This window comes from Aquarana catesbeiana, linkage group LG13, assembly GCF_042186555.1.
Source record: "Aquarana catesbeiana isolate 2022-GZ linkage group LG13, ASM4218655v1, whole genome shotgun sequence".
In the NCBI taxonomy this organism is placed as follows: Eukaryota; Metazoa; Chordata; class Amphibia; order Anura; family Ranidae; genus Aquarana; species Aquarana catesbeiana.
The window spans coordinates 63823181-63838416 of NC_133336.1; the positions used below are offsets into that span (position 1 = coordinate 63823181).

The 15236-nt window shown below is 41.7% G+C and overlaps 1 protein-coding gene across 1 annotated transcript in view; it reads right to left on the reverse strand.

Moving 5' to 3' along the window:
• SLC38A6 (solute carrier family 38 member 6) overlaps positions 1 to 15236 on the reverse strand; it is a 126488-nt gene that overhangs the window by 45183 nt on the left and 66069 nt on the right. Inside the window, exons 6-8 of the mRNA XM_073610855.1 lie at positions 10360 to 10438; positions 5109 to 5191; positions 4596 to 4654 (exon numbers count right to left, since the gene is read on the reverse strand). Coding sequence (XP_073466956.1) covers positions 4596 to 4654; positions 5109 to 5191; positions 10360 to 10438 — 221 coding nt within the window. The remainder of the gene's footprint in view (positions 1 to 4595; positions 4655 to 5108; positions 5192 to 10359; positions 10439 to 15236) is intronic.

Consider the following 15236-nt stretch of genomic DNA (forward strand, 5'->3'; position numbering starts at 1 on the left):
CGCCATCACCTTGGTAAAGATCTGAGGTGAGGATGACAGCCCGAATGGCAAGGCCCTGAATTGCAGATGATGAATCACGCCTTCCATCTTTACCGCCAACCCAAGATACTTTTGGGACTGAAGCGAGATTGGGATATGCAGGTATGCATCCCCTAAATCTATTGACCCCATTTAACATTCTGAAAAAAGAAAAAGAAATTGAGTCCATCATGAAGCTTAGGTACATGACAGATTTGTTCAGAGGTTTTAGATTGAGGATCAATCGGAATTTCCCTGTTGGCTTCCTTACCAAGAAAATGTGAGAATAAAAACCCTGTTGCCGCTCTTCTGGTGGCACTTGATTCACTACACCCTGCTGCATCAGTTCTTTCAATGAGGACTTCATTGCCAGGGATGTTACTAGGTCCTTTGGGGCATTTGTCACAAGAAATCTTCTTGGGGGGAATTCCGTAAACTCTATTGGGTAGCCCTGAGAAAGAGTGGTCAGTTTAAAATTGATTTGATGTTATGGCTGACCACTGCGGAAGGAAATTTTCCAGCCTTCTACCTACCCGTAGGGTCGAGTCACCGGGATTTTTCGGCTTGCATAGGAGGATGGAAAAGGATTCCGCCTTTGCCTTTAGCTTTTTGTGCGGACCAATTCTTCCTCTTCCCCTGGGACTTGCTGTCCTGCTTCTGAGCTCTTTGAGGTAAAAAAAAAAAAAAAAAAAAAACGCTTTGGGGTTACTTATTCTTCTTTACCGGGAAGAACTTCTTCCTATCGGCAGTCCTGTCTAGAAAGGTATCTAGATCAGGGCCAAAGAGAAGGTCCCCCGAGCAATGAATCCCATTGAGCTGGCTCTTTGATGCCGTATCACCTGGCCAAGTCTTTAGCCATAATGCTCTTCTTGTCTAATTTGTTATGGCTGCTGATCTAACCGACATTCTAATTGCTTTGGTTGAAGCATGCGCTATATAGGCTACCGCAGAGGACAAGGTAGAAAAATAATCCAAAATCTCCTGTTTGGGTAAATCCGCTCACTATATGAGCTTTTAGTTAGTTAACCCAATACTCCAGGTTGCTGGCTACGCAGGTTGTGGCCATAGCTGGCTTTAAATTGCTCATGACCGATTGCCAAGATCTCTTGAGCAAAAGATCCATATGCTTATCCATTGGATCCCTTAGGACCTCCATGTCTTCAAAGGCCAGGTCGTGGATCTAGTGACCTGGGAGAAGGCAACACCCAGCCTGGGGACCTCACGCACCTGAGTGACCATGGCCCCCCCCCCCACGGATGTTCCCTCCGGGTGGGAGGAAACACAAAAACTGATGGATGGTAGGGAGGTGCCTCTCTTTAAAGATTTGAAGGAGGCGTTTCCTGGTTTCTGATGGGAGGAGTCACGATCTCTCAGGTGCTGTCCTGAAAGACGCCTTGGAAAAACATATCAAATGTTTAAACTGAGAAAATGTACCATTTTAAGAAAAAAAAAAAAGGGAATTTTGAAATTGATGGCAGAAACAAGTCTCAAAAAAATTGGGACAGAGCAACAAAAAGCTGGAGAAGAAAGTGGTACATACAGGGAAGAGAAGGACCTTTTGCAACTAATTGGGTTAATTGGCAACAGGTCAGTAACATGATTGGGTATAAAAAGAGCATCTTAGAGAGTCAGAGTGTCTCAGAAGTAAAGATGGGTAGAGGTTCACCAATCTGAAAAGCTGCATCTAAAAATGATCAATTTCAGAATAATGATCCTCAATGTAAACTTGCACTTTAAATATATCATCTATAGTACATAATATCATTATCAAAGGATTCCAAGAATCTGGAGAAATCTCTCTGCACAAGGGACAAGGCCGAAATACAATATTGGATGTCTGTGTTCTTCGAGCCCTGTGATCTTTGGCACTGAATTAAAAACAAGCACGATTCTGTGGTGGACATCACTGCATGGGCTCAGGAATAATTCCAAAAATCACTGTCAGTGAACACAGCTGTGCCATCCAAACATTCTTCGAAAGAAGAAGCCATATCTGAACACTATCCAAAAAGTGGAGAACTGTTCTGTAGTCAGAAGAATTCGAAATTTGACATTCTTTTTGGCAACCATGGGCATGGTATCCTCTGCACTAATGAGGAGAGGGACCTTCTGGCTTGTTATCAATGCTTTGTTCAAAAGCCTGAATCTCTGATAGTATGGGGGTACATTACTGCATATGAAATGGGCAGATTACACATCTGGAAAGGCACTATTAACATTAAAAGACATATCCAGGTTATAGAGCAGCATATGCTCCCATTCAGACGTTTTTTTCAGGGAAGAAGGTCTTGCATATTTCAGTAGGACAATGCTAAACTGCATACTGCATCTATGACAACAGCATTGCTTTGTAGTAGAAGAGTCCAGGTACCTAACTGGCCTGCCTGCAGTCCAGACCTTTCACCGATTGAAAATAATGGACGCATTTTGAAATTTAAAACATGACAAAGATGACCCAGGACTCTTAAGCACTTCGAATCCTATATCAGCTATGAATGGGACAACATTCCTCTCCCAAAACTCCAGCAACTGCTCTCCTCAGTTCCCAGACATTTACAGAGTGTTGTTAAAAGAAGAGGGGATGCTACACCATGATAAACATAGCCCTGTGCCAACATGTATGTTTAGAAGTGGGGGTGTACTTTGCCAGCTTTTTGTTGCCCTGTCCCAACTTTTTTGAGATGTGTTGCTACCTTCAGTTTCGAAAAGGATCTTATTTTTTTTTTTTTCTTGAAATGGTACATTTTCTCAGTTTAAATATTTGATTTGTTTTCTATTTTCTATTGTGTATAAATTATGGGTTTATAAGATTCAAAAATCATTGCATTCTGTTTCTATATAGATTTTACACAGCGTCCCAACTTTTTTTAATTGGGGTTGTATAGTCACTATACTAGGAAAAATCTGTGATTTTTTTAAACATTAACACCAATTAAGATTATTTAGATTAGTAAATACTAAAGTCTCATTTTTTTTCTTTAAAAATAACAAACATATTATACTTACTTGCTCTGTGTAAGGGTTTTGCACCAAGCAGCCCAGATCCTCCTCTTCTAGGGTCCCTTGGCAGCGGTCATGGCCCCTCCCTCCTGTTGAGTGCTCCCACAGCAAACAGCTTGCTATGGAGGCACCTGAGCTGAACCAAGGCTCTGTGTCTCAGTTCAGACACGGAGCCGCGGATTGGCCCCGCCCCCTCTGACCTCATTGGCTCACTGATTTTCACTGACATTGATTGACAGCAGCGGGAGCCAATGGTGCCACGCTACCGTCTCAGCCAATGAGGGAGAGCTGCAAAGGATGATTAAGATAAAAAAAACTAACTTTACAACTAATTTAAGTACATTTGAAGGTTGTGCTGTGTAGCAGACCTATGTGCATCCCAAGAATGGATTGGCAGTCCCATCTTTTTTGGAATTGGGGTTGTATATGTGTGGGAGAGTATTTTGCTCGCTATACATGCATGTTCTGCATCCTACTTTGGAATGCTGCAAAATAATTTTTTATTAATAAGAATTAACTATGCTTTATGTGTTAGCCAAGACCTGATGTATATCTGCATTTTACTCTGATAAATCCTTCAATTCTTTTCATTTTCGATCACAGATGGGACACCCAATCAGGACCCCAGAAACAAAAGAATTGGTGCTCTCCTTAGGCAGGCCATGCACGTTTCAAATCTCAGCAGGAACTGGCCGAGATTCAAACCTTGTATGGGGAGGCTGAATGTACCAACTTAAGTACAACCAGCATGCCGTGTATTACCTGCGATTATCGCTAGCAGCTGCCATAACTGCTAGCAATAACCACGGTCTGCTCCCAGCGGGGACGGCTTACCACCCCCCGGACAATGGCTTGGCAGGAGGTATTCTTGCATCAACACTGTCTGTTTGTGTTCATGGGGGAATCTAGCAAATTTCTTTCCTGCAATCCATGGTTGCAGGAAAGAAATTTGCTTTGTGTATGGCCGGCCTTACTCCGTTACCTGTAAAGGCACTCTCTCTGGACTAGGGGATGACCCCGACATCAGGAAAGTCAGACTCCACTTACAATTAGTGAGAAGCACAATAGATTATTTTCCAGTTAATGAAGTATAGCTGGCATCTTATGCCCTTTTTGAATTTTGAATTTTTCAAATGAAATATGGCTTCACTTAAAGCTCTCCATAAGGCAGTTCATAGAAATCTAACGTTCAGCTGGGTGCAGCACGTTTCCTTTTAATAGCTGAAAAATTTGGGCTGAGCCCAAGTTAGCTTCTTTCCTTTCATACTTATACAAGGTATAAAATGATATGTGTTCTCCATGGATACATTAAAATATAAAGACTTCCTAAAAGTGGATTATGAAAATTCATTTGCGCACATTATTTCTCTCTTGTAACTGCCACGACCTAAAACACAGGACAAAGGGTGGAGGTGATAAAAATACATTAGGAGATGTAAAAAAATTGTGCTGTTCATGACGGACTCATTAAAGAAGTGAAAAGAGAGTAAGTCATTTTGGCCACTTAAACCCCTTGGAAAAAAAAAAAAAAAAAAAAAGCAAAACAAAAAAAAAAAAAAGTTATTTTAAGAACTTACCACAATGGCAAAGTAGACCATAAAGCAAAATGACAAACTACTTGTGTAGCCAAGAAAGCCTGTAAAATAACAGTAAAATAAAAAGCAATTTATATGGAACTTGATCTTAATGCAGGGCTAAGGGTTTACATTTCTGGTATGTTTTATTATACAGTGCGTGGAATCTGGAGCTTACAGCTCAGAATAACAGCCAGCCCAGTGCCTGTCACAGATCATTCATGTCGTTTAGTAGGGCTGAATTAGGGCGAGCTTTGTCGCTAATGGAATGCCATAAGTAAGGGCTGCCCTTTAATGTTCCCCTGTAAAGATTTTATTTTTGTATAACAGACAACACACTACTGCAGCCCAAGAAAAGGCTTAACAAGCCAGGCCCCCTGGCTGAAACAAATTAAAGCATCCCAAATGGAAAAATGGTCTTGCGGCTTTGTATGGGGCCCCCTCTCCTTTGCCATCCCCTGCCAATCCATTAAGAGGGATTTTAAAAACCTTTTTTTATTTTTTTTTTGGTCTTACCTATTTTGGGAAGCAGTGCCAATGGGAGCACAATGCAGAGCAATGTGATTATTAATACCAGTCTGCCATCAAGATACCAGGCCCTAAAAAAAGCAAAAATAGATATTTTTTCTTAAAAAGAATGTACACAGTTCCATAAGTTTTGCTTTTGGGAGGTTCAGAGCCAAACTACTATTTAATATTTCTTTCGTGTTTCTCTGGTAACTGGGTTGCATTGCGCATAAAAAGGTTTCGTGTTCACCATTAGCAGCCAGCAGGTGCTGAGCACAAGGCACAGACACCTTTCTGCAAGCGGATTTAGGCTGGCCATACATGGGTTGAATTCCGAAATAATTTTCTTTCAAAAACCTGATCTAAAGCATTTTTGTTTAAATTTCTCACCATTAGTGGGCCGCAGCAATGGCCGATTTTCTTGCAGCCATCGAATTTAAGTGATCGGGCATGTTGGAAATTTTTTTGAAAACGGGAATAATTTATAATCAATGATAGGAGAAATCTGATCAAAAAAGAAATGCGCATGAGTGCTAGAAAAGAAGATTCTGGGCCTCGAAAATTGTAGCAACATGGGGTGAAATTGAAGGCTTGATTGGTCGAATTTTCGAAATCAATGGTGGAACCATCGGATCACAAAATGCATGAATTTTCTGGTTTTCGAAAGAAGTTTCGTTCAGGATTCGACCCATGTAAGGCCTCCTGTATATTGCAAACAGACCTGAATAGCAGGACACAAAAAATGACACACAAATATGAATAGCTTGAAAGGGGGGGGGAGAGCCCAATCTCTTCTATAAGACATAGGACCAATTGGTATAATCAGTTATATAAAGGCTGCCATAAAGCATGCAGGTAATGCTGGGCTTTTATTCGTTAGAAAGTCTAACATGCTATACAAACTGAACGTCATGGTTGTACCCTGCATTAAATATTTGTTAAACCAAGATTTCATACTAATGATATAAAACATCAGTTTAAAAACATGTAAACAGTCCAAACAAATTAAAATAAACTATTATACCCCCACCTGGACCACTAAAGAGAATAAATCTTAAACAATATGTAAACCCAACATTTCATATTGCTGATGATATGTGCCTGCTGTACCATGTACTTGTATGAAAATTATCCCATTTTCTTTGTTTTGCTTTCTTTGTGTAAAATCCCTGGTGTTCCCGCCAGTCCCTCTACTTTCCTATTAAAAATTGACCACACCAAGCATGAGAGCACAGCGTGGTCAGTTTTCTGGTTGAACAGGGAGCTGATCCAATGATCAGCATTATACAAACAAATAAAAATAGCCTTAAAAGTCCAATTAACTCCTGTGTACTTGCAATGCCATAGCAGCGCTTATGTTAGTCCATCCGAATGCGACAAGCATTTATAGGATTAAACATATAAGCAGTAGTGAGACGACTTTCAGATAGGTGAAGCTCTGGATACAGTGATCCTAATCGTAATCAAACGTTCACCACACACCAAGGACACAACCACGTGAGTCACACTCCCCTTAGGGTACACACTCACCAGATATCCAGAAATTCATACGCCTTAAGGTAATCCTTTTTATCACTTTAAGGGCAATTCATCCACAATATCTGTCGGGTTAAAGATGTAGGTGGCTCCAATAACAAAGGATCATAAAAGAGACAAAATACCACATAGCGTAATCCTGCTTAAAATGTTATTGTAGCCAACCCCCTATACAAGATGTACGTGCTAGCTGTTAGTAATAGAGGAGCACAGAATAAAATTAAACCGTAGTCACCAGTCCTCTGTGGAGGAAGACGCCAGTGTAACAAACAGCCGCGTCGTTCCTTCCTGGTAGTTTGCAACTGACCGTGACACGCAAACGTCGCTTCCAGTCGTCGTGAAGATCACGAACTGACGCATTTCGTTGCTTCTGCTCTCAGTTGAAGTCGGAAGTTGCGAAACGGGTCAGTGCGTGATCTCCACGACACCCGGAAGTGACGTCTGCGTGTCACAGTCAGCTGGAAACTACCACGAAGGAACAACGCGGCTTTTTGTATTACATTGGCATGTTCCTCCACAGCAGACTGGTGACTACGCTTTGATTTATTCTGTGCTCTTATATTACTAATGGCTAGTATGTATATCTTGTATAAGGGGTTATCTACAATAACATTTTAAGCAGGATTACATTATGTGGTATTTTGTCTCTTTTATGATTCTTTGTTATTGGATCCACCTACATTTTTAACCCGACAGATATTGTGGATGACTTGCCCTTAGAGTGATAAAAAGGATTACCTTAAGGCATATGAATTATGGATATCTGGTGAGTGTGTACCCTAAGGGGAGTGTGACTCGCATGGTGGTGTCCTTGGTGTGTGGTGCACGTTTGACAACGATTAGGATCACTGTATCCAGAGCTTCACCCATCTGAAAGTTATCTCACTACTGCTTATATGTTTAGTCATATAAATGCTTGTCACATTCGGATGGACAGACATGAGTGCTGCTATGGCATTGGAAGAACACAGGAGTTAATTGGACTTGTAATGCTATTTTTATTTATTTTGAACTTTTTTTTTAGTAGCTGCTGACGTGTTTAACATTTTAAATCTATATACAGTGGCTGCAATATAGGTCTGTTCAGTTAATCATCATTTCATTTCATTGCGCGTCTTTGGAAGTACTTTGGCGCTGAGCGGTGCCGATAGGCCGTTACTCTGCACTTGATCCCCTGCCGATTTTGTACGTTTGCCCACTGACAAAGAAATGATCAGTCTAAAATTGTAATGGTAGGTTTATTTTAACAGTGAGAGACAGAATAACAACAAAAATTTCAAGAAAAACGCATTTTAAAAAAAGTTCTAAAATGGATTTGCATTTTAAAGAGTAAAATAAGCATTTGATCCCTATCAAAAATCGCAAGATTTCTGGCTCCCAGGTGTCTTCTATACAGGTAACGAGCTGAGATTAGGAGCACCCTCTTAAAGGGAGTGCTCCTAATCTCAGATTATTACCCTGTCAGGGACAAGATTGTAGACCTACACAAGACTGGAATTGGCAACAAGACCATCGCCAAGCGGCTTGGTGAGAGAGTGACAACAGTTGGTGCGATTATTCGCAAATGAAAGAAACAAAATAACTGTCAATCTCCTTTGGTCTGGGGCTCCATCTGGGGCTCCATGCAGGATCTCACCTCGTGGAGTTTCAATGATCATGAGAAGGGTAAGGAATCAGCCTAGAACTACAAGGGAGAATCTTGTCAATGATCTCAGGGCAGCTGGGACCATAGTCACGAAGAAAACAATTGGTAACACACTATTCTGTGAAGGACTGAAATCCTGCAGCACCTGCAAGGTCCCCCTGCTCAAGAAAGCACATGTACAGGGCCGTCTGAAGTTTGCTAATGAACATCTGAATGATTCAGAGGAGAACTGGGTGAAAGTGTTGTGGTCAGATGAGAGCAAAATTGAGCTCTTCGGCATCAACTCAACTCGCCGTGTTTGAAGGAGGAATGCTGCCTATGACCCCAAGAACACCATCCGCACCATTAAACATGGAGGTCTAAACATTATGCTTTGGTGGTGTTTTTCTGCTAAGGAGACAGGACTACTTCACCGCATCTAAAAGGGACTATGGACAGGGCCATGTACCATCAAATCTTGGGTGAGAACCTCCTTCCCTCACCCAGGGAATTGAAAATGGGTTGTGGATGGGTATTCCAACATGACAAATGACCTAAAAACACATGGCCAAGGCAACAAAGGAGGGGTTCAAGAAGAAGCACATTAAGGTCCTGGAGTGGCCTAGCCAGTCTCCAGACCTTAATCCCATAGAAAATTTGTGGAGGGAGCTGAAGGTCCGAGTTACCAAACGTCACCCTTGAAACCTTAATGATTTGGAGAGGATCTGCCAAGAGGAGTGGGGCAAAATCCCTGCCGAGATGTGTGCAAACCTGGTGGCCAACTACAAGAAACGTTTGACCTCTATGATTGCCAACAAGAGTTTTGCCACCAAGTACGAAGTCATGTTTTGCGAAGGGGTCAAATATTTATTTTACTCATTAAAATGCAAATCAAATTATAAAACTTTAATCCGTTTTTCTGGATATTTTTGTTGTTCTGTCTCACTGTTGAAATAAATCAGCAGGGGATCAATTACTTTTTTCCCCCTCACTGGGTACATACATACATACATACACAGTATATACACAAATGTTTTGCCTATCATTTCTATTTTGAACTATATGGGTTGTTTTACAAGGTGAGGGTTTACATATATTTTAATAACTGCATGCAATTAATTCATGTAATGATTTTAGTTTCCTTTTTGCTTTACATTCACATCAAACTGTCCAACTAAAGTGACACGAGGAATCTGCTACATGAAGTTGCAGTATACGTACCTTCCTGGCGGCGCCTTAGCTTTGCTTCTCCCCACCCACCATCAGTGGTTGGAACCACATAGTGTGGTGGGTGGTGGAAGAAGTAGGTATCTGCCCCAAATTAGCAAGGTTTGATAACCTGCTGTGGTCAGGAAGAAGCAAAGTAGCAGTACTTCAGTGCAGGATTGATGGTCGGTATTGCACCAAAAGCTGCATTCTTTTATTTTTAATTTAATAGGCTATTCATATTTATTATTGCAAGCTGGCGTTCTGCTTTAAAGCTAAAGCCTTGGTATGATTTTTATTGCATATCTACATTGGTCCAGCTTTGACCAATGTAAGTATGCATATCTCATACTTGAATGCTGTAGAAGCTGCAAATCACTATAGTGCTAGCAGAGCTCTTTCGTTATCTGTACCGAGCGACTGCCCTTCTGCACAGTAACCACAGGAGGGGGGGGTTACTTGTCAGCTATTGCCGCTATTCACAGAACTCCTTGAATTTTTATTTTATTTTTTTATTTAATGAATACAAGTCGTTCTCTGATTGAACGAGGTAGAAAGGCGGGGCAGTGATGTCACATCCCCACATCCAATCAAAGAAAGAATGTCTTACGCCTTGTATGTACTGAAAAAAAAAATACAATACATTCCGTGAATGGCTGCAGTGCTGAGAGAACAACCCCCTGTGGTAATAAGGAGAAGGGCCCCACCCACAACCCTAGGGATCATTGTAGTAGCAGCAACTACTACAGTGATTTGCAGCTTCCCCAGTGATTCCCTCAGTTATGAGATATCCATACACCCTTTGGTCCAAGCTGAAACTGTGCAATAAAAAGCATACCTAAAATTCAGCTTTTATTTGTTGTTTAACTAATTCAAGGTGCGTTTGTTACTTACCCATGGTGGTCACCCGATAAGAACCCTGCAATAGCAGCCGGCAACTCAGACTTGATAATGAATAGATATGAAGACATGGCTGCAAAAGAACATAAATGATATGCATGACTATACAGTGAAAACAAAAAATGCTCCTAGCAGATGTACTAAATGATTATATACTGTATGTACCATAAAGTGCTTGCATGCTAGAATCTGGGCAGTAAATAAAAAGAAAAGCAATGTCACAAGACTTAGACACGGGTGACTTTTTTCTCCTTTTTATGGCACATTTATATTAAAAAGAGGAAATGGCTGTAGGGACTTTTGGGAGGAACCACAAGATTCTTTGTATGTTCTGCAGTATGGAAAAGAACCCTCCATTTTTCCATCCTTAGAGATAGATCTGAACCGAAAACATACTGCTTTACAATATTAAAGGCTTACCCTTAGGCTGGCCATGGATGGCTAGATAATTAAAAGCCTGATTTTGACTACCACTTGCATTTTGCCCTTTGTGATCTGTAAAGCTGATCATACACTATTAGCCTACAGGCTGCATGAAAAAAGCCCAACAGATTCCTCCATACAGGACAGGTGGACAAATCCCACTGTTGGACTTTTGTATTTTGACAGCTGCCACTTACCGCTGTCAGAATTCCCCTAACAGCCAAACATTTGCCACCCTAATCCTTTTATTTTTTAATCACAGGGGCACAAAGGGCAACAGTGTATGGCCAGCTTAACCATTTGCAGTTTGGGGCACATTTTGAAAATTTTCACATGCCTGATAAAATCTAAATTTTTTTGCTAGAAAATTACTTAAAAGCCCCAAATATTATACATTTTCTGAAAGCAGAGACTCTGGAGAATAAAATGATGGTTGTTGCAATTTTTTTTATGTTGCAGCTGTTTTTCAAACGCATATTTTCAAGAATAAATGCACTTAAATGAATTTTAGTGCATGCAAACATAATAGAATGCCCATTTTTTTTTGTAAAATATAAGAGAGTACCGAGCAAATTGATACCAAACATGTCAAGAATTAAAATTGAGCATCCCTGTGAAATGGTGACAAACTACGGTACCTAAAACTATCCATAGGCGACACTTTAAAAAGCCTTTTGAGCATATGTGTAAAACACAAGGCTCGCGGGCCGAATCTGGCCCGCCAGGCCCTTTCATGTTGCCCTCTCACCCATGGCTTTTTCAGCGGAAACGTGGCAGAACTCCGTTCATGCCACCTCCAGCTCCTGCTCACCACTGTCATTTAAAAACACAGAAGCCTTCTATGTTTACAAGGACTGCTTTCCTTATGGGCAGATTCTGCACTAGAGCTGGGCCGGGTAGGTGAGATGTGAGGAAGCTAATGGGGGGGTGGAGGGAGATGTGTGCAGAGGTGGGGGGTGGGAGAGAGTGGTGCAGAGGTCAGAGCTGATGAGGAGGGGTGGGTCTGAGATGTGAATAGCCTGTGAAAGAGAGCCGACCCTGCATTCTGTATGTAGCATGCTCCTCAACCCTGCAACCAGCGCACCCCTGAACTATGCATGTAGCACAGCCCTAAACCTTGCACTCTGTACGTAGCGCACTTCTAAACACTGCACTCTGAAAGTTAAGCACTCTTAAACCCTGCACTCTGTAAGTTATGCACTCCTAAATGCTGCACGCTGTATGTAGCAGACATATGCCCCATACACACGGTCGGACATTGATCGGACATTCCGACAACAAAAATCCATGGATTTTTTCCGACGGATGTTGGCTCAAACTTGTCTTGCATACACACGGTCACACAAAGTTTTCGGAAAACCCGATCGTTCTAAACGCGGTGACGTAAAACACGTACGTCGGGACTATAAACGGGGCAGTAGCCAATAGCTTTCGTCTCTTAATTTATTCTGAGCATGTGTGGCACTTTGTGCGTCGGATTTGTGTACACACGATCGGAATTTCCGACAACGGATTTTGTTGTCAGAAAACTTTATAGCAAGCTCTCAAACTTTGTGTGTCGGAAATTCCGATGGAAAAATATGTGATGGAGCCCACACACGGTCGGAATTTCCGACAACAAGGTCTTATCACACATTTTCCGTCGGAAAATCCGACCGTGTGTACAGGGCATTAGGTCTTACAGATACAACCGGAACTTTGAGGGCAACCTTTTTCACAAAAAAATTCTTTAAGAAACTTGTAAACAGCGAGACATGATGCCAAAACGTATTGAGAAACAGATTTAAGTCTAGTACTGCACACATGGGCCAAAGGTCGGGCGACATCAGCTGGCTCAATAAAAACCACCCGGCATTCGGCCCGTGTGTATGGCAGCTGGTCCGACAGAAGCCGGCCGAGCATGCTGGAAAACCAGCAGCCAACGAGCTCCCGATCAGCCAATGGCAATAGCTCAGCAGTTGGAGATCGCTGTACTAACATCGGATTGTTATTGCAGCGGCTCCGACCTGAGCCGCTGGGTTGAACGAAGAAAACCTGATAGTGTGTACTAGGCTTTAAGTCTAGTACACTTGGGCCGAATGTCGGGTGACATCTGCCGGTTCAATAAAAAATGTCTGACCCAATTTGCTGAGAGCGCTGACCGGAGTGTCCTGGTGGGTTCCCCTGTCAGAACACAGTTGCTCAGCGGGGGAGATTGCTGTACCAACATCGGATCGCTGTACTAACGTCAGATCGTTAGTACAGTGGCTCTAACCGGAGCTGTCAGGGTTTTTTTGGGTTGAACCCAGAAGGTTGAATGAAAAAAAAAACAAAAAAAAAAAACAAACTAGTGGTGTGTACCAGGTTTTAAGATTTACATACACTTTAATGCACATGAAAATGTGGGTTACAGAGAGGTGTAAATGGGCGCTAGAGGTTCTGTTAGTATAGAATTGTTCAGAAAAATATCAGCGTAATGTGTAGGAAGGAAAAAAAAAAAAAAAAAAAAAAAAAAAAAAAAAACGCAGTTGCAAGGATGCGTAGGAAGGAAAATCGCAGCTGCAGAATACTGATAAGATTTTAGATGTACCAATATTTCAGCATCTTAATATCATGGTGCTAGTTATACTTTGAACTGTGTTTCCGTCCTCAGGAAAATCCTCAGGAAAAGACAGAGATCGCTTTACATTTCACCCTGAAGTGAGAGAATATTAATTATGTTTTCACAACAGCAATATTCATAGCTCCCAAGTTCAATGAATTAAACGGCGAAACCAGAGTGCCTTTTCGCACGAAACATGAGCAATATGAATAATGGAGACCCAATACCTGCTGGAAGGTTAAATAATAACAGTCACAGGGTCAGGCTGAAAAAATATATTCCTGTTAAACGTAGAAGGGAGATTCTCAGCGATGTCTGCGACACACACAGCTGCCTCCCGCTACAGCAAGACACATCCAGCAGCGTATCTACCTCCCTGCCCCTGCTAGGGAAATAATATTGAATTACACCACATTATGCGCGTGATTAACCAGGTCAATGCCAGGGTAGACATCAAACAAAGGATTCATGACAATGTTTTTCCGTTTCACATATTTACATCTTTAGAAAAAAGTGGGGAGGATGCGTCACAGGTTGGGGTGGTGTATACCCTGTTGCTCTCCCCCATCTATTGAACTAACAAGAAGGTGCACACCCTGCTGCTGAGTTGATTAAAAGCAAACTGACTTGAAAAGAATGACTTCAGTAATTGTGCCAAGTGCACGGGAATATATGCACCAACTACAATTTTATACTATCCCCATATAAAGCTTTGTACATACGGTATTTAAAAAAGTGAAGTTCACCTTTTAAAGAAAATAATAAAATGCACATTTTTTTTGCAGGTAAAAAAAAAAAAAAAAAAAAAAAAATTTTTATAATTTTTTTTTTTTTTTTTTAGGAGCCTGCAAAACCTTGCACCTGCAATCAGCAGACCGTGAGTGCAATCCCAGGCTCCTGCAGAGTGTCAGTATAGCCGTCTGTGCCTGTCCCTCATACGGGCAGGCGGTTAAGAAATTGCAGGAAGACTCAATGAACTAATAGAGCGCTCATCAGTGCCCCCCCTGAAGTTTATTGGGAACTACAAGCCATCAGCCACAATGGTTAACAGTAGTTGTAGTTCTCCTATTCACAGTACACTGAATGAATGATCCAGCCATGTGGGCAGAGCTATTTTCAAATTGTGGTGTGGGTGTGGGGAGAAGATCCCCCACCTGCTGTCAAAATGTGGGCTTGGGAGGTGCAGAGGCTAATAATTTGGAAGCATGTTACACCCAGAATACAGGTGTAACAGGTTATGAAAGGTGAACTTCTTTTGCACCTTTTTCTATATTAAGTTATTTTTCAGGTTTTGGACATTTAGGCCCTTCCTGCAGCATCTGTGTACGTACAGAGCGCAGAGTTCAAGGGGTGCACTATGCACAGAGTGCAGGGTTTAGTATGCACAGTGTGCAGGAATCAGCTCTCTTTCACAGGCTTTTCACATCTCACTTCAACCCTAGCCCCTGGTTGCTAGGGCCACATGAAATGACCCAGAGGGCTGGATTCAGCCTGCGGACTTTGTGTTTGATACATGTGTTCTACTGTGTCAGCCCATAACAATGCAGCAAAGGCCAGATTGCATTTTTACGCAGCAACGCTTGTTGAGACACACTACAATACATCACACCGCGCTGCATAGAGTTGACTGTTTTGTAACATTATGAAAAAAAAAAAAAAAAAGTATAAAAGTAAAAAAAGAGCAATGTGTTGCAACAACTTACCGCACCTCCTCTACACAGCACACACCATCAGGCGTGCATTGAAGGTAGCATAACGAGAACACACTGGTGTAAATGGGCTCCAAGGTTGCTGCAAAATGTAGGTGATTAGACTTCAGGGAAGGCGCACACAATAATTCCGACAGAAAGAACTGCACATGAAATCC